The 17473-nt window shown below is 32.6% G+C and overlaps 3 protein-coding genes and 2 non-coding genes across 5 annotated transcripts; 4 read left to right on the top strand and 1 right to left on the bottom strand.

The window, feature by feature from the left end:
• Nucleotides 1-1237: 1237 nt before the first annotated feature.
• Nucleotides 1238-3374, top strand: LOC131623504 (small ribosomal subunit protein uS19x-like). Its single transcript, XM_058894513.1, has 4 exons — nucleotides 1238-1394; nucleotides 1480-1628; nucleotides 1963-2020; nucleotides 2961-3374. Exons 1-4 carry the CDS (start codon nucleotides 1392-1394, stop codon nucleotides 3207-3209), a joined length of 459 nt encoding a protein of 152 aa, XP_058750496.1. The 5' UTR covers nucleotides 1238-1391; the 3' UTR covers nucleotides 3210-3374.
• Nucleotides 2270-2352, top strand: LOC131623564 (small nucleolar RNA U30). Its single transcript, XR_009290259.1, has one exon. It is a non-coding gene; the product is annotated as a small nucleolar RNA U30 (small nucleolar RNA).
• On the top strand, nucleotides 2561-2644 carry LOC131623563 (small nucleolar RNA U30). The gene has a single exon (XR_009290258.1). It is a non-coding gene; the product is annotated as a small nucleolar RNA U30 (small nucleolar RNA).
• A 5895-nt stretch (nucleotides 3375-9269) lies between the features above and the next one.
• LOC131623543 (4-hydroxy-3-methylbut-2-enyl diphosphate reductase, chloroplastic-like) lies at nucleotides 9270-11677 on the top strand. Its single transcript, XM_058894553.1, has 10 exons — nucleotides 9270-9599; nucleotides 9691-9887; nucleotides 9966-10145; nucleotides 10242-10373; nucleotides 10475-10549; nucleotides 10631-10736; nucleotides 10841-10935; nucleotides 11022-11207; nucleotides 11298-11384; nucleotides 11539-11677. The coding sequence occupies exons 1-10, from the start codon at nucleotides 9377-9379 to the stop codon at nucleotides 11602-11604; spliced, it is 1347 nt and encodes a 448-aa protein (XP_058750536.1). The 5' UTR covers nucleotides 9270-9376; the 3' UTR covers nucleotides 11605-11677.
• LOC131623542 (cytochrome c biogenesis protein CCS1, chloroplastic-like) lies at nucleotides 11673-14874 on the bottom strand. The gene is made up of 8 exons (XM_058894552.1): nucleotides 14443-14874; nucleotides 13769-13988; nucleotides 13577-13688; nucleotides 13072-13344; nucleotides 12712-12977; nucleotides 12415-12571; nucleotides 12232-12315; nucleotides 11673-12066 (listed from the first exon to the last, which is right to left on the bottom strand). Exons 1-8 carry the CDS (start codon nucleotides 14807-14809, stop codon nucleotides 11923-11925), a joined length of 1623 nt encoding a protein of 540 aa, XP_058750535.1. The 5' UTR covers nucleotides 14810-14874; the 3' UTR covers nucleotides 11673-11922.
• Between the last annotated feature and the right edge of the window lie 2599 nt (nucleotides 14875-17473).

Raw genomic sequence — 17473 nt, 5'->3', positions numbered from 1 at the left:
AGGTGGTCTCCACATAGGAGCCACCTCAGGTGGCGCCAATGACCAAAACTCCCTAACCTATGCGCCACCCAGGGTGGCATCAACCACCCAGGGTGGCATCAATGTACTTTTTTTCATTTTTAGCCACCTAGGGTGGCGCCTATGTACATATATATTTTTTTTTTATTTTTTTTTGTTTTTTTTTTAATTGTTTATATACTATTTTTTTTTTTAAAATTTTTTTATTTATTAATAAAATTGTTTTTAACATAAATAAATAAATTATATTTTGTTTTTTTTATTTATTAATAAAATTGTTTTTATTTTAAAGTATTAAAAAATATATATATTAAATTGCAACAGATAAAATCAGTGAATCAGCTAACTCGAGCGTCCACGAAAAAAAGTAGTTCATTCATTAATTAAAAGGTACATAGAAAATAACCAACAGAAAAAGATAAAGTAAAACATCTAAGAAATCACCACGGTTAAAACAATGTCATTAGGTCCATGCATCATTTGAATGACATCAATGTCGTATTCCACGTTATCCCAGAAAGTTATCGTTGCTCAAGTCACATCATAAGCCCCTTGTTTTAATCATGTATATTTATATTAAAAACAATTTTATTAATAAATAAAAAAAATTTTAAAAAAAAAATAGTATATAAACAATTAAAAAAAAAAACAAAAAAAAATATATATATATATACATAGGCGCCACCCTAGGTGGCTAAAAAGTCCAAAATATACATTGATGCCACCCTGGGTGGCGCATAAGTTATGAGGAAATGGGCATTGGCGCCACCTGGGGTGGCTCCTATGTGGAGTCCGCCTCTGAAACCTGGTCATATGCGTAATTTTGCCGAAAACATGGTTTTTGGTGTAATTTATTTATTAAACATGGTTATTTGGATTTTTTTTCCCCTTTTTGCAGTGTAAGAAAATTTGGATGGAAGGGTAAGATAGTAAGTTTGGGCAACATTTTAGTATTAGGTAGATAGTAGATACCGAACGATATAAAATATAAAAAAAATCAATATATTTGATATCGAATTTTCTAATTGTCCGATAAAAACATAAATTTTTAAAAAGAAAACACACTTACTTATAAATATCTGATCAATTCGAGCCAAAATCCGAGACGATCCAATTATTTTTAAGAAATCTGAAAAGATAATTTATTTTTAGTTAAAGGGATATTTTAGTCAAGTTATTGAAGATATAGGGGGTGTCATGTATTACTCACAGTGTGCGAAAAGCATAATCCTGACGTAAGAGTAGGTACAAGCCCAAACCCAATTACCCTTTGTAAAAACATTGCCGTCAAGTCGGAAGAAGAACAACTCTGTTATCCACATAGCCGCTGCTAGAAGAACCCTAACCGTAATACCTCAGAAACTGTTGCAGCCATGGTGAAAACCTTTTTTTCTCTCTCTGAAATTGCATTGTTGATTCATTCATTCCATTGTTAGACAATTTATTCCGTTAATTTTGCAGGCAGATGTTGAACCCGAGGTCGCCGCACAAGGAGTGCCAAAGAAGAGAACATTCAAGAAGTTCAGTTTCAGAGGTGTCGATCTCGATGCTCTCTTGGATATGTCCACTGATGAACTCGTTAAACTCTTCTCTGCTCGTGCTCGTAGAAGGTCTAGCACTGAATCTTAATTTATATGCGTTTGTTTTGCCTCTGTATTGTGATTGTTGAATTCAAATTTTCTTGATGAAAGTGTTTTTACTTTTTACTCTTTTCAATCGTTTTATTTATGGATCAGATCTATCTAATGCTTTGAAAAAATGTGAAGAAAATGAGGTTGATGATTTGTTTTTTTTTTATATATTTTATGTTTGTTTATATGTTGAAGTATCTTCTGCTACTGTTATTATGAAGGACGGGTTTTGAAATTACTACTCAATAGTTGTTATGTTTTCCATGTAATAATCCACCTCTCGTGTTGACCCTTCTGTGCATTTTAATTTTAGGTTTCAACGTGGTTTGACCCGCAAGCCTATGGCACTCATCAAGAAGCTCCGCAAGGCGGTGAGTTTTCTATTTATTCACGTATTTGTTCATATAATTTGTTAATTCATGTTGATAATTGATTTGATTCCAACTTAGAGGTTGGAGTTCGAATAAATTTGAAAAAAAAGAGGGTATGTAGAAGGAAGAGTAATGTTTTAATGGTTGAGTAACTGAGAAATTGTTTATTTAGGGAGTTAACTGATTGGATGTACATTGATCAAAGCTTTTGCTGTTTTTTTTTTTTTTTTCCTTTTGACAACTTGTAGGTGCTGTGATGATTAGTTGAAATAATCTCGTTAATCTGATTTATCATGAGGATAACTTTCATATCCATTCATTACTGTCTGAGCACCTTTCTTCTTCTTCTTCTTCCCTCCTGTATGCCATTTTTATAATTTTTTGTCAACAATTTAGTATTTTAAACTCGTGGGTTAATATTTGGGCTTAGCAGATCATAGAAATCTCATTAAACTTGACTTGTTTCAGTTATCTTTGTATATCCATGGTCTGTATGATTGGGTATCTAATTAATGCATGTTTGAGTTTACAGCTTGTGGGTGCTGTGATGATTAGTTGAAAATAATCTCGTTAATCTGATTTATTATGAGGATAACTTTCATATCCATTCATTACTTTCTGAGCACCCATTTTCTTCTTCCGTCAACATTTTAATATTTTAAACTTAGGGGTTAACATTTATACTTCACAAGTATTATTTGATCACAAATATCTCATTATACTTGACTTGTTTCAGTTATCATTGTGTATCATCTTTAATTTTAACCAAGGTCTGTATGATTTGGTATTTAGTTAATGTGTTTCGGTTTATTGAGAGAATGGCATAATCCTGGTGACATGCCTATTTTTACCAAATTCACTACTCATCCAAACAAAGCTTACATAGTTATGTGAGGCAATGTTGTGTTTCATTTTAATGACAGCCTATATATTGTGACAGAAACGGGAGGCACCACCTGGTGAGAAGCCGGAACCAGTGAGGACTCACCTTCGTAACATGATCATCGTTCCTGAGATGATCGGTAGCATCATTGGTGTCTACAATGGGAAGACCTTCAATCAAGTTGAAATTAAACCTGAAATGATTGGCCACTATCTGGCTGAATTCTCAATCTCTTACAAGCCTGTTAAGCACGGTAGGCCCGGTATTGGTGCTACTCACTCCTCCAGATTTATTCCTCTCAAGTGAAGATCATTATGGATGCACCTATCTATCTGTCAATGGGAACTTTTCCCTGTTTTAATGCTATTTAAATATTTGATTTCTACTTGATACAGTTTTGAAGTTTAGGATATCAATGAACCCCAAAGTTTTGGATTAAGTTATGTGTATTGATGAGCTTTTTTAACTTTTTATTCCTGCATCAACTAAGGTTTATAGATAGTGAGATGTCGACCTTAAAAAGCTTGGAAAAATTATGATGGACGAGCTCACTCAATATATCTTACTATGGGTGAATGCGGAAAGCTGATTCTTATATTTGATTCTAGACTAACTGGCATATTGTACCTGTATGCTTTCCAAAACAAGTCCAAGCTAAACAAATGTACGGCAGGACATGTGCGATTATGTCAAATTACATGATATGTTATCGGTACATGGTTTTTAATTTGAACTATATTGTAAAACTTTATGTTAAATAGTTGAAATATAATATATGCTGGTATATTATTTTAAACATTAAAAATATATATTTTAATTAATTTATACAATTTTTTTAAAAAAATGTTAGATTTCTCTATTTTTTAAATAATTATTTTTTCAAAATTTTCCATCCATTCAAATTCCCAAATAAAACGTAAAAAGCTAAATTCATTGAATAAATATTGTATTTAAACTACTAAAGTAATATCAATGTTTTAAAAAAAAATTGGTCATTTTCTGGATCACTGGTTTATTGGTTGTACTATTGAGTCATAACTCGAATCATACGACTAAACTCGATTAAATCGGATAATTTGATTGAATAAGTCTGTCAATATAATGAAACTATATAGGTATAAATCAATAGAATCTGATGACTTTGCCTCTAAAAAATGATACCTACAAGATTTCAAATTTTCAAAATATCATAATTTCACAAGTTCATTATTTAAATTTAAATTTTAAATAGTCAACACACATAATAAAATAGTATAAAATATAAATTCAAACAAATTTTGAACAAATATAAATTCAAATAAATTTTGAACAAAGTATAATTATAACATAAACCGAATAACAATGCTAACAACCAAATTAAATGTGCGTCTAAAATCAAATAATTGAGTCTTAATTATGGTACGGAAGCATGATATATTAGTGGAGAAAGTTACATAAGCACATAAGTCTTGCATACATTACATAATATCTCAAAATAGTACAAAATATAAACTAGTGTTATCATAATAGTACATATCATAATAGTACATCGCAAATAATACAAAACAACTAAGGTAAATCCTCCGAAAATTTCCATCACACCATCTTTCCTTTATCTTTAGTTGTAGACTGCTCACCTGAAAGATTATGATAACAATAGGGGTGGAAATAAACTATCTCAGTGGAGTTATCTTATCTTAGGAGTCCTCTCGGCCATAGGATTTTATCAACTAATTCTTATCCCAAAGTTCCCCGCCTTAACCATTTTTATTTCACACAACACATAATACAAAGGAATGCGAAATCGCATAGTTAATCACAGGGATCCCGGGTCATCATAATCATGAATATACTACCCTTAAGGAATGTCTTCTGGGCTTACCTGTCTACCTACTTTAAGGACTGTTACCCCTCGAGGTATGATATCACAGATTTACCTGCCTTCCTGCTTTTGGAACACACTCAAACATTGGGTTATCAATTAGTATTAGGCACTATGATAATCCAACCATAGTGCATCGCTTCGTTTTCAAATCCTACTATACACTATATATCAATTGGTAACAATCAACCATAGCATATCACATCATTTCTGAATTCGTACTAGGCATTATATATCAGTTGATATCATTCGTTCATCGATTGAGAAATTCAACCAAAGCGCACTAACCATCGGCGAGAAAAAACCGCTCCAAGAATTAGATTCTCCATACAAAAAGAAGTTGAAACAGTTAAGGTGACGGCCAAGCCGTCATGAACATGATGGTTGTCACCCGGTGACGCCTAATATGGGTCACCCGTCAGCCAACGCTGATGGTCGTCAGTTGGAAAGATCATCCCTCAGCTAGTGCTGACGGTTGTCACTGGACCCGCGCCCGTCATTTATGCAGTCGAGCATGACGGTCAATCTGTCATCAGGGATGACAACCATCATCGCTTCAATGTCTCAAAATTCTGCAGAAACGCACCAGAACCAGCCCAAACACAACTTTAAGACTATTCTAATAAATGTAATTCAAGTATCAACACACAAACATGGTATAAACAAGTACTTTCATATCAACACACAAACATACCATCAATTAACCTAACCAACATGACCTCAAACAAGAATTAAACATGCATTTACATGAAAACGTAAAATTTTCTCCAAACATGCTATTAATCCCAAAAAATAGTTTAGAAACCACTAATCTAAGAACTCCACCTCTTTAAAAGAACCTGATATTCCAAAATCAGTGATGAAATTATGAGAAAATTTAAAGATCTTCTTCTTCCTTCAAGCTCTCTCTCTCTCTCTCTCTCTCTCTCTCTCTCTCTCTCTCTCTCTCTCTCTCTCTCTCTCTCTCTCTCTCTCTCTCTCTCTCTCTCTCTCTCTCTCTCTCTCCTCCCTCCCTCCCTCCCTCCCTCCCTCCCTCCCTCCCTCCCTCCCTCCCTCCCTCCCTACCTCCCTATATATATGGAAAAGACTGAGTTTCCCTCAAAAGTGCCCAAAATTCCAATTATCCCATTTTAATTCCTAACGACCATTATTAATTCTTTTTAAAATATCATTAAACGCTTAAATAAATTTGGTTCATTATAATTGCAGTGTCTAATAAATTTTATTTTAAGGAGAGAAATTTGTTCCAAATAAGCTATGAATAAAGTCTATTTATATTTTAACTTTATTATTTTTTAAAAATTATCAAAACGACGTTGTTTTGGCTGAGAAAAAATAAAGCAAGCATTTAACCTTTCGGTTCCCACTAATTCAATAGCTCACCCAGTTCAACAATCATACCCAGATCGAAGATCCTTTGGATTCCCGATTCGATTTGTTCGACCAATCAATTCAGTTCGGTTTTTAAAACACTAAGTAATATGTAAAGAATCAAATATTCACATTTATATCCTAACATAAATTTATTGCTAGACCGTAATATTTATCACAAATTATAATTTCAATTTTATTAATTGTAATGAAAGCTAATGTACTATTTTCAATCAAGGGAAGATTATTGTGGTTGGTTGAAAATATACGTGTTAAAGAAGTTCCGCATCACTTAGTTTTGTAAAGAAAAAAGAAGTCCAAAATTATATAGAGGATTCAAGTTCTTCATTACAAAATGCACTAGTAAAAAACACTTTAAACTTTTATTTGACTTTCTTTATTCTCTTATACTCTTCTGTGTTATGAGGTGTAGTTAAATATTTTTTCTCTAGTTTTAGAGTTTCCACAATATGTCATTGTGTTGTGATTGTATTTTTTTATTTTTGTATACCAATTTTTCCCAACACTATTTTTTTGCATAAGTTACATTTAGTTGCTATTATCATGTACATTTTACATATTTTTTAGTTTTTTCAGAAGATAAATTCAAGAATTTAACTTTTTTTTGGTACAAATTCAAGAATTTAACTTTGGTGGAGATAGAAATATTGTGGCAGGGCAACAATAAATGTTTGAAAGATTTCTTAACAATGCCTCAAATAAATATGTCTTTGATTTCTAAACTCAAAACCTTTATTTATGACGAACTTAATTATGATCGCAAAATTCTAAATTTAGAGCACCAAACATTGGCTTCCACAATGACTCAAGAACAAATGAACATATATGACACAACCATAAATAGTATGAATGATAATTGTGGTGGCTTTTTCTTCCTATATCGGTATGGTAGAACCGATAAACATTTATCGTGAGGGCAATTTCTGCAACCCTTAGATCAGAGGGAAATATTGTTTTGATGGTAAGTAACCTCAAATGAAATATCAATATTAATTAGTCATGGCAGAAGGACAATCCATTGAAGATTTGCCATACCAATAAATATTTTTTGAGAATTCTACACATCGTATCAATGCAGGTGACCCTTTAGTTGACTTAATTGTCAAGTAAGCACTTATTATTTGGGATTAAGATCTAATAGTTCATAAACATTGCTTTGAAGCTATTGATAAATATCTTAGGATATGCTTAGAGTCTTTAATCCAATAAGTCTTTAATCTTTTTGGAAAAAAGTTGTTGTCTTGAGCGGTGATTTCAGAAAAATTGCCCTTGTCATTCCAAACGGGACAAGACAAGATATCATACATGCTAGCACTAATTCTTCACACCTTTGACAATTTTTCCGGGTTTTAACATTGACAAAAAATATAAGGCTCCACTCTAGATCTTCTTGTTCGGATCTCAATGATGTGAAAGGATTCTCAAATTGGATTTTAAAAGTTGGAGATGGAAACATTAGCATTAATAATGCCGGCGGAGGTGAAATTAAAATACAAAATAACTTGCTGATAAAGAATACATGTGACCCTATTGCTTCAATGGTTGATACCACAAATCGATCACTTTTCAATAATATGTTTGATCCTTCATTTTTTTTAAATAGAGCAATATTAACACCTACAAATGATATTGTTGATACATTGAATAATTCCATTATAAATTAGATTCCAAGTGATAAAAAAATACTTAATTATTGATGGTCCATGTTCCTTTGGTGGAAACAACAATAATCCTCATGATATTCTTACTCCTAAATTTCTTAACACCATTTAGTCTTCATTCACAGGTCTAAGAACCCATGAGTTAAGAATCAAAATTGATGTTTCAATAATGTGGTTGAAAAATATTGATCAACAATCAAGTTAAAGTAACGGTACTCAACTTATATAGTTACACAAATGAAAAATTATGTGCTTGAGGCTAAGGTCATATCACAAAGTATTATTGGACAAAAGATTTATATCCCGATTTGATCATAGAATTTCATTCATATATCAACGTAAATAATTTTCTATTGTTGTCTCATTTGCAATGATTATTAATAACAGTCAAAGTCAATCTCTTCAAAATATTGATATATATCTTCTAAAATCTGTATTTTCATATAGGGGTGGCAAACCGGGCCCGGTCCGCGGGGAAAGGCCGTTTTCTCCGCACTTTTTTGCGGGACGGGACAAGGTTTTAGGCCCACTCTCTTTAATGTGTCCGCCTAGTTCAGTTTTTTTGCGAGTTTTTGTTGACATGAGTTTTTCATACAGTTTTACTATTTTAGGCCTAAAAAGTTCAATGTCCGCGGACCTTTCCCGCTCCACCCTCACTTTTTTTATGGGGCGGGGCAAAGTTTTTGACCCACACTCTCAAATATGTCTGCCCCACCTCATTTTTTTGTGGGCGGGCTTAAACGGGACGTGCATATCCGTTTGCCACTCTTATTTTCACATGGTCAATTATATGTTATATGTTGATATTTTATGTGTAACTTCATGTATTAAGTTGAAGATACTTACTTATATGCAATGATGAAAATTACTATCTCTAACAAAACTCATGATATAATTACAAAAAAGTCTTTCAAAATTATATATATATATATATATATATATATATATATATATATATATATATATATATATATATATATATATATATATATATATATATATATATATATATATATATATATATATATATATATATATGTATATTTTTTTTTTTTCTTAAAAAGTGTGACATATTTTATGTAATTTGATTTTTATTCTATGAAAACATTAGTAATAAAAAAATCTATTTCTTCTTAGAAATGGAGATGATACTAAGAGGAGGATTAAGTACATTTGAATCTTGAACCTTGGTACCTTTGGTGACTTTGTGTTTATATCTTTCTAAACCATTTTTTCTTAAATGATTCATATATGAGGCACAAAAATTATCAACTACAATAGACAAACTATATCATCTTAATGTGAATGTTTTACATCACATTCACTCAGTCAACAGCAGAGACTTAAGGAATGGGCAACCTTCAAAACAATTTAAAAAATAGTAACATTTTCAAACCTAACACCACTCAATCACCCATGAAATACCATGCAAAAGCACAAAAACTTCATCGACATCTATTATATTTTATTTACATGCTCTATTAATTTAACTAAAATCATTTAATACAATACATTAACACTAGAGGAATATCCCCTGTCTTTTCTTGACTCTATCTTCAATGGCTTTCCGTGCTCACTTTTCCCGTCTCCCCGTCACTTGCATCGACGTTCCTTCTCCGGCCATAATCCGCTGCCAGAAAGTCTTCTCAGTCCGATGTTCAGTCGACTCTGAATTCGATCCCAAACTCTTCCGAAAGAACCTCACCAGAGGTGAGAATTATAACCGCAAAGGCTTTGGACACAAGGAAGAGACACTCAAACTCATCAAACACGAGTACACCAGTATGCTATCTTTTTTCTTCCCTCTTTATTTCTTCCAAGTCAACACGATTTCGCTAACTACTCGTGTCCTTTTTTTGTTTTGTAATTTCAGGTGAGATCATTGAAACATTGAAAGAAAATGGATATGAGTATACATGGGGAAATGTCACTGTTATGTTAGCAGAAGCCTTTGGCTTTTGTTGGGGAGTTGACAAGGCTGTTCAAATTGCTTATGAGGCAAGAAAACAGTTTCCTAATCACAAAATTTGGATTACCAATGAAATCATTCACAATCCAACTGTTAATAAGGTATTTATATTATTTCCTATCATCTTCGACGATATAAGAATTTGTTAATCGTTGAGCTTTGATAAATTATTGATGCAGCGGCTAGACGAGATGGGCGTGGAGAATATTCCTATAAGAGAAGGAAAGAAACAATTTGAGGTTGTCAACGAGGGTGATGTAGTCATATTGCCTGCTTTTGGAGCTGCAGTCGATGAAATGTTGATTTTGAGTGAGAAAAATGTTCAAATCGTCGATACAACTTGCCAGTGGGTTTCAAAGGTGAGGATAATTTTCGATTTTGACAGTTTGTGTCCATTCAGTTCATATATCAGTATGCAGATACTGAGATTATTTCTTTGATGAATTGTTTTGAAGGTATGGAATGTTGTTGAGAAGCACAAAAAAGGAGATTATACCTCAATAATTCATGGTAAATATGCTCATGAGGAAACTGTAGCAACTGCTTCTTTTGCTGGAAAGTACATAATTGTGAAAACTATGGCAGAGGTTTGTCCTAAGTTTCTGCTAGTAGTCAATTTTATGAGCGGCGAATTCCTTGACTGGAAGAAATTTGTTATAACTTTTGTATAACTGACAAACTTATCCAGGCTGAATATGTTTGCGATTATATTCTCGGTGGTGAACTTAATGGATCCAGCTCAACCAAAGAGGCATTATATGAGGTGCGACTTTTGTACTGTCATGTGATCGATATTGCTTTTAATAGTGTTCAATGACGTGATTATTTTATTTTTTGTGTACAGAAATTTAAATTTGCAGTTTCAAAGGGTTTCGATCCAGACAGAGACCTAATAAAACTTGGCATTGCAAATCAGACTACAATACTCAAGGGAGAGACTGAAAAGATTGGTAAGCTTTTATCTTTTTTTTGGAGTTAGCAGCATAGAGATTCTCTAGTGATCTATTGATAAGTTATAACTAACTGCGATATGTATTTTGTTCATCGGTTCAAGGTAAACTAGTAGAGAGGACCATGATGCGCAAATTTGGCGTGGAAAACGTTAATGAACACTTCATAAGCTTCAATACAATTTGTAATGCTACTCAGGTATTTATTTACACTTCTCTAGTCCCTTGATGTTCTAAGCATGTCTTCATTCTAATCAAATAGTTGTTTTGAATTTTTCCTTTTAGGAGAGACAAGATGCTATTTACAAGCTGGTAGAGAAAGATATGGACCTTATGTTAGTAGTTGGTGGCTGGAACTCGAGCAATACATCACACCTGCAAGAGATAGCTGAGGAGCGCGGAATTCCTTCTTACTGGATTGACAGTGAGCAAAGAATTGGTCCAGGAAACAAAATAGAACACAAGTTGAATGTAAGCATTGATAAAAGAGATTCATACATCATCAACTGTTGTTAGCTCTTTTTCACTATCAATAAAAATGTTTATGTTTTCATCTTTCAGCATGGCGAGCTTGTGAAGAAAGCAAACTTTCTACCAAAGGGTCCATTAAAGATCGGTGTAACATCTGGTGCATCCACACCCGACAAGGTATTTTCTCTTGCCTTGAATTTGAAGTAATAAAAACTTGTGGCTTGTGTTGCATTTTTTGAACTTCAAATGTTATTCCTTCGATTCAGTTTCAGCTGATAATATCCAATTAAAGTTTGTTTAACAACACTTTGCATCATTGATTTTCACACAGGTTGTGGGAGACGCGCTTATGAAGGTGTTTGACTTGAAAAAGGAAGAAGGATTACATCTCGCGTAAAGTAGGTTTGCTTAACTACATTGTTAAATGTATGAATTATAGGATCTGTTACACTTCAACTTGAAGAATTCATCAATGAGAATATACTTTAAGAGCGTTGGTATCTGGCCGATTTAAATAAAAATTAATGACATATACATGTAATATACTATAAGAGCTTTGGTATCTGCAAAAGTTTTGTTGATTGACTCATCCATGGGATCCAATTTGTATGGTTGTATGTCCAAGTACTCTATCATTACTATATGATAGTCCATATAAGTAGCAATCATCCAATTGAAGAGTCTTTTATTTCTCACCTTCATGTATCAAAAGCTATCAGCTTTGCTTAGATAGGGATGATGATTCAACTATTTCAGGGATTTTGTCAAGCAAGATATTCATCTCGTCCGGAAACTCTAACTTTGCTCTGTTTGTCTTCCCGCCGATAACGACTGTTGTCCCGTCTTGTAAGGCCCATATCTTTCAATTGACCAAAAAGTTAATTAACATTTCGATGAATAATTGAACATGGATAATGAAAACACAACTAAGCTACCGATTATGCAAATGACATTTGTAACGAAAATCTAAAAATAAACAACAAAACAATATTGGAGAAAGAATGATATAAATGTAGAGACTCGCCTGTGAGTGAGATAAGTAGCTGATGCAAGTAGTGAGCATAAGAGCACCAAAACCAGCATATACAACTGGCACACCAGGGTCAGTCTGCATAAGCATTAAGCAGTGAGTTAACAACTAAGGTAACATAACTAAATTCGGTTATAAAGGAAAATAACCAGACTTAGGCTCCCTATTGCATCAAACCTTCAAGTCCAAGCCACTACTCCCTATTGCATCAACAATGACAATTTCCGAGCCATCAATGTTGATTGGGAGCTTTGAATTAGGTCGTCTAACTCCCGCAAATTTCCCTTCCTTATCATAAAGGACAATTGATTGCAGGTCACGAGCAAGCATAGATCTAAAATTCGACAAACGTTGGTAAAAAGAATGAGAAATGCAGAATATCAATGTGCAAATGCCAGAATGAACTATCATAATTGTTCTCTTGCTAAATTATTCAAGTGAATATTTTTTTAAGGTGGATAGTTAAACACTTACATTCCCTTAACATTAGGAGAGTTAACATCTCCAACAGGTAGAAAAGTACCATAAAGTTTCTTATCTCCATTGATCTTAAGAGGTGCCATAGCCAAATTAAAAGGTCCTTCATTGTCCTTGATAACTTGTAGAGTTGAAATACTCCAATCCGTTTGGTATATGGTGATACCCTCGTATCTTAATGGATCATTTACACTAATTGTTTTCCTCATTACTTCTTTCCCATCCATGTTCAACAGGGATAGATCGGTGCGGAACTGTGAAACCTGTAACATCAATCAAAAAACAAAATTGTCCATAAAAACTGCAGAAAATTTTCATAGCACCATTTCATAGTAAACAAAAATCAACATTTGCTACCTCTCCACTTTCAAAATAATCCATAGAGAATCTATTGACATGAATCTCTGTATTAAAAGCATCACTCGGAACGGAAAGAAAGCCGGTAGGACCGAGAACATCTCCTACGACAAAATTCAGCCCCTGAGGCACATTGACTGAACCTTTAAAGCTCCCTGCAGCACTTAAAGTTCCTCCACCCATTATTAATAAAAGTGCTATATGAACTCCAACTGGGGCTAGCCGACCGGCAAGTCCACGGAAAGCATACAAAGTTGGTCCTTTCAAAAATACCTATAATCCAAAGTTACATTTTGTCATTACACATAGAAGTATTCAAGTGAAGTCTATTATTGGCCAGTAACTATAAGTGCTTATGTTAAGCTATTTCTATAACAAACGGTAAAATGAAGTCAATATTTAGATATAAGTTGTTTTCATAAACTATCTTGTAAAGCTTGTGGAAATAAGGTGAAAACAGCTTATGAACATGTCATAAGTACAGGTTATGGCACGGAATTATTACCTCATACCCAGCTCCCATTAATATAGTACCAACATCTTGGATTGACGCGCTAGGCAACGATTCTGAAAACTCTTGCTTGCGTATAACCTCGGCAGAGTGCATAAATGACCATCTACGAAACAAATTATGTCTTGATCAATCAAGAAATTTCACAAACAAAGCATTATGATCACAGAAAATTGACAACCAAACCTTTTAGAAACCTTGATGAGTGGGAGCTGTGTTGTGTAAGTGCAGGCCATAAGGGAAGCACCAAGAAGAGCCAACATTCCAAGAAATATAGGTGCAGAATACATGTGATCGAAACCAAGAAAGAAAATCCATCTCCAAGTAAAAAATCCTAACACAGGATGATCTTCAGGGTAGTTCTGGAAATAAAACTCAGGGGTCTGACCTTGATCAATAAAAGTGCCTGGCATAAAAGGCCAAGTCTTAGTTATTACATGGCCTTATTAAGTGCTTATAGCATAAAAGCTTTTCATGCAAGTACTTATGCATAAGCTATTTCTATAACAAAAGATAAAATAAAGTCAAACTCTTTTAATATAAGCCATGAATTGTTTTCAGAAGCTCTTCCAAATAGTCTCATAAGTGCTTATGCTTGTAGATAAGCTCAAACAAGCCAATCCAAACAGGTCTTAAAGTACATTTGCTACAAGTTATATTATCATAAGCTATCTAAAAAGCTTATGGAAGTAAGTATAAAAAGAACTCATGCATGTGTTTTAAGCTGATTTCTTAAGCTCTCTCAATCAGTCTCAAGTGCTTTTATTAGTATATAAGCTCATATAAGCTCAAGTCAATCCAAACACGTCCTATGTAAAATTTTGAGAAATAGAGAAAAGAAGAAAACTTTGAAGACGTACCCAGCCCCATTAAGAAAGCAATGGTGAACATTTCCCCAATAGCCAAAGGCAAATTAGAGAGAATCTGCAACACTTTCTTGCTCAACTTCTTAACCAAACCATCAGTGCCTTTCTTTTCCTTTGGTTTTGAAGGAACATCATTATCCTGTGTGAGTGGTGGAGGAGAAGTTTCTGATAAGACAATCTTCTGAGACAATAAGTCCTTCTTGCCCACTTTTTTGAGGTTGCAGTTGATGGTGAATGAGAGGGTGTGAGTTCTGATTGAAGCATAGTTAGTGTATGGGGATGGGTTGAATTTGAAGAAAGGGTGAAAGGTGGGAACTTTGAGGAAATGGGGTTTGGGAAGACATTGATTTGAGTAGTTCATGATGGGAGTGAAAGATGTGGCAAAGGAAAGGAGTGTGTGTCATCTCTGTTTTAACGACCACAGCGGTTTCTCTATCCATATCAACAGATATTTTTAAGATTTAAACATGGTTTTAGTCTTTTTTTTTTTTTTTGAAATATTTTTTTTGTCTAATAAAGTCTCTTTTTGCTTTTTGATATTTTTATTAGAAATTAATTTATGTAATATTCATTTATATTTTTAGTTTGAAAAATTAAAATCAAATATTCTATATTTATAAATATCACTTCTAATATGAGTATATATTTTTTTAAGAAGGACACATTATTGAATAAAAAAATAAGATTGATAGGATATAAAGAGCTGACTAACATATCAAATATGTCTAACATATCTTTCAAAAAGAATTTAAAAAAATAAATAAGAAGTGAATCTCACCAAGTGTCATAATAAAAAATAAAAAAATTGACTAATCTAATTACACGAACATCTCTATATCTAAAAATGTGAGGTATTCTTAATTTAAAGGAACGTAGTATAGTGTGAAAAAAAGTTTTCCATATCGCCTTTTTTTTTAAATAAAATAAAAAATATCAAGGAACAATATTCACATTAGAAAATGTACGAATAACTAGCATTGAGTCAATTTCAAGCCTAAGATTTCTCCAACTCTTCATGTTAGCATATTCGATAGCAAACATGATTACATGCAATTGAACTTGAAAGAATGTGCAAACTCCAATCTTAACTGAGAAAGCTTTCAATAATATTCTTAAATTATCTCTAAATATGCTATGACAAGTTAACACTCCAAGATTTCCTCTTTAATTTTCATTCGTGTTGCACTTAATCCAACTATGACTTGAAAATCATCAATTAACTTGTATGATTCTAGGTGCGGAAGAAGGTCAACATTTGATGTCAAATCATTTAATAATTGTAAACTCGCGAACTGAAGAGTACATGTACCTTGAAAGAAGTATATGTTATATAGACTAACTTTTTAATATAGAAAATGTCTCTATCAAAGTCTATTTTACCATTTTGAAACCTGATATCCTTTCTTATGTGTCAAACTTTTCAAAAAGTTATTATGATGAGAGTAATGATCAAATTCTGAATTTGAGAGCTCCAACTTCTACCAGCAAGTTTGAATAAGCTTTTGTAACTAGTTTATGTCAAACAACCGCTCCATCCAATCCAACAAAAGTAAAGTGTAACTGCATCTAAGAAATAAGCGATATGTAGCATCCACATCATGATTGCAGATAGATTACCTCGAAATCATATGCACTAGCTTTCAAGTCATTAATAACTTAGCAGGTGGTATGTATGGATGCCATGTAAATTTTGTCCAAGAGCCTCAATGTGATCCCTCCTGATACATTCGTATAAATATTTAAAAAAATAGAACATCATTGACAGATCATGTCAGATCATGTCTAAATGAGTTTATCTTACTCTACAAAATGTCTTCTAAAATTTGAGGAGCAAATATGAATAAGTTATTAGAATGTTTCAATTAATTTCTTGGATAATTGTTATTACTCAATGTCACAATTAGATCATAAAAATGATAATAATCTAACAATACTATGAAATCCATTTTTATAATGGTTAGTCCTATAGTAATAAAAATAAATAAAATAAATATTATTTAAGTTCGGTCAGGTTTGATTTTTGACAGATCTAAAATAATTATCCGAACTCAATCAAAGCAACCCTATATTATCCAAACTAAACAACTTGATCCACCCGACATTCGACCCGACCCGATCTGTTTGCACAAAAAAATGATTCGGGCGATTTAAATTTGTCCACCCCTACTATCTCAATTTGACTTTGTTGTAAAAAAACTTTATATTTCTATCTGCATCTTTAAACCACTTATTCTTTATCTTGTTCCTCTAAAACTTGTCATGCATATGCAATGCATTGTCTAACAAAATTTTAACATTTTCTTCTTCCAATCCAAAATCATCGTTTTAACATACGTCAATAATTAAATTGTTATCCTATTAACTAACATGCGTCAATAATTAAATTGTTATCCTATTAACTTCATCAATAGTTTGTGTAAACTTTAAAATGAATATTATTAAATTAAATATCTTTGTGATCTAGTTCTAAAGAATAGATTTAATAGATGTCAACTTAACATATGAAATAAACATAAGACTACCAACTACACATGTATTCTAATTATCAACAATCAATTGTCTGTAGCTATCATCTAAAGTCTAAAACTTGTGGCCTAGCTGAATCATACTTACCTTTGTCGCTATGGAGAAGAATCGAGTAATAATTTGAATGATTAATAAACTGAATTTAAAGCAAAGGAGCTAACTTTTAAAATAAATAAATAAAAATAATATATCAAAATTACAAATCTATTTTTTTTATAGAAGAAATGCAATTTAGGACTAGACGATGCACCATAGTCCATAGCTATAAGCCTTAGCTATGTACTTGGTTACACTCGTCGTGTTAATAACAGAATTCATAATGAAATTTATAAACTAAAATTACAAAGAAATTAGACCAAAAACTGATTTTCAGTCATGATTTTTCCCACCGTAGTGTTACTCATTAAACCTGATTAATGAGGAAAAAAAATCATAATGATTAAAATAGTTATTTCAAGAAAAAGTATTCGACAGCACTTCAAACAGAGTCAAATTTATC

The sequence above is a fragment of the Vicia villosa genome, unplaced genomic scaffold (assembly GCF_029867415.1).
Source record: "Vicia villosa cultivar HV-30 ecotype Madison, WI unplaced genomic scaffold, Vvil1.0 ctg.000073F_1_1, whole genome shotgun sequence".
NCBI classification, from domain to species: domain Eukaryota; kingdom Viridiplantae; phylum Streptophyta; class Magnoliopsida; order Fabales; family Fabaceae; genus Vicia; species Vicia villosa.
The sequence above is the reverse complement of the archived record's forward strand: the minus strand, read 5'-3'. Positions and strand labels throughout refer to the sequence as shown.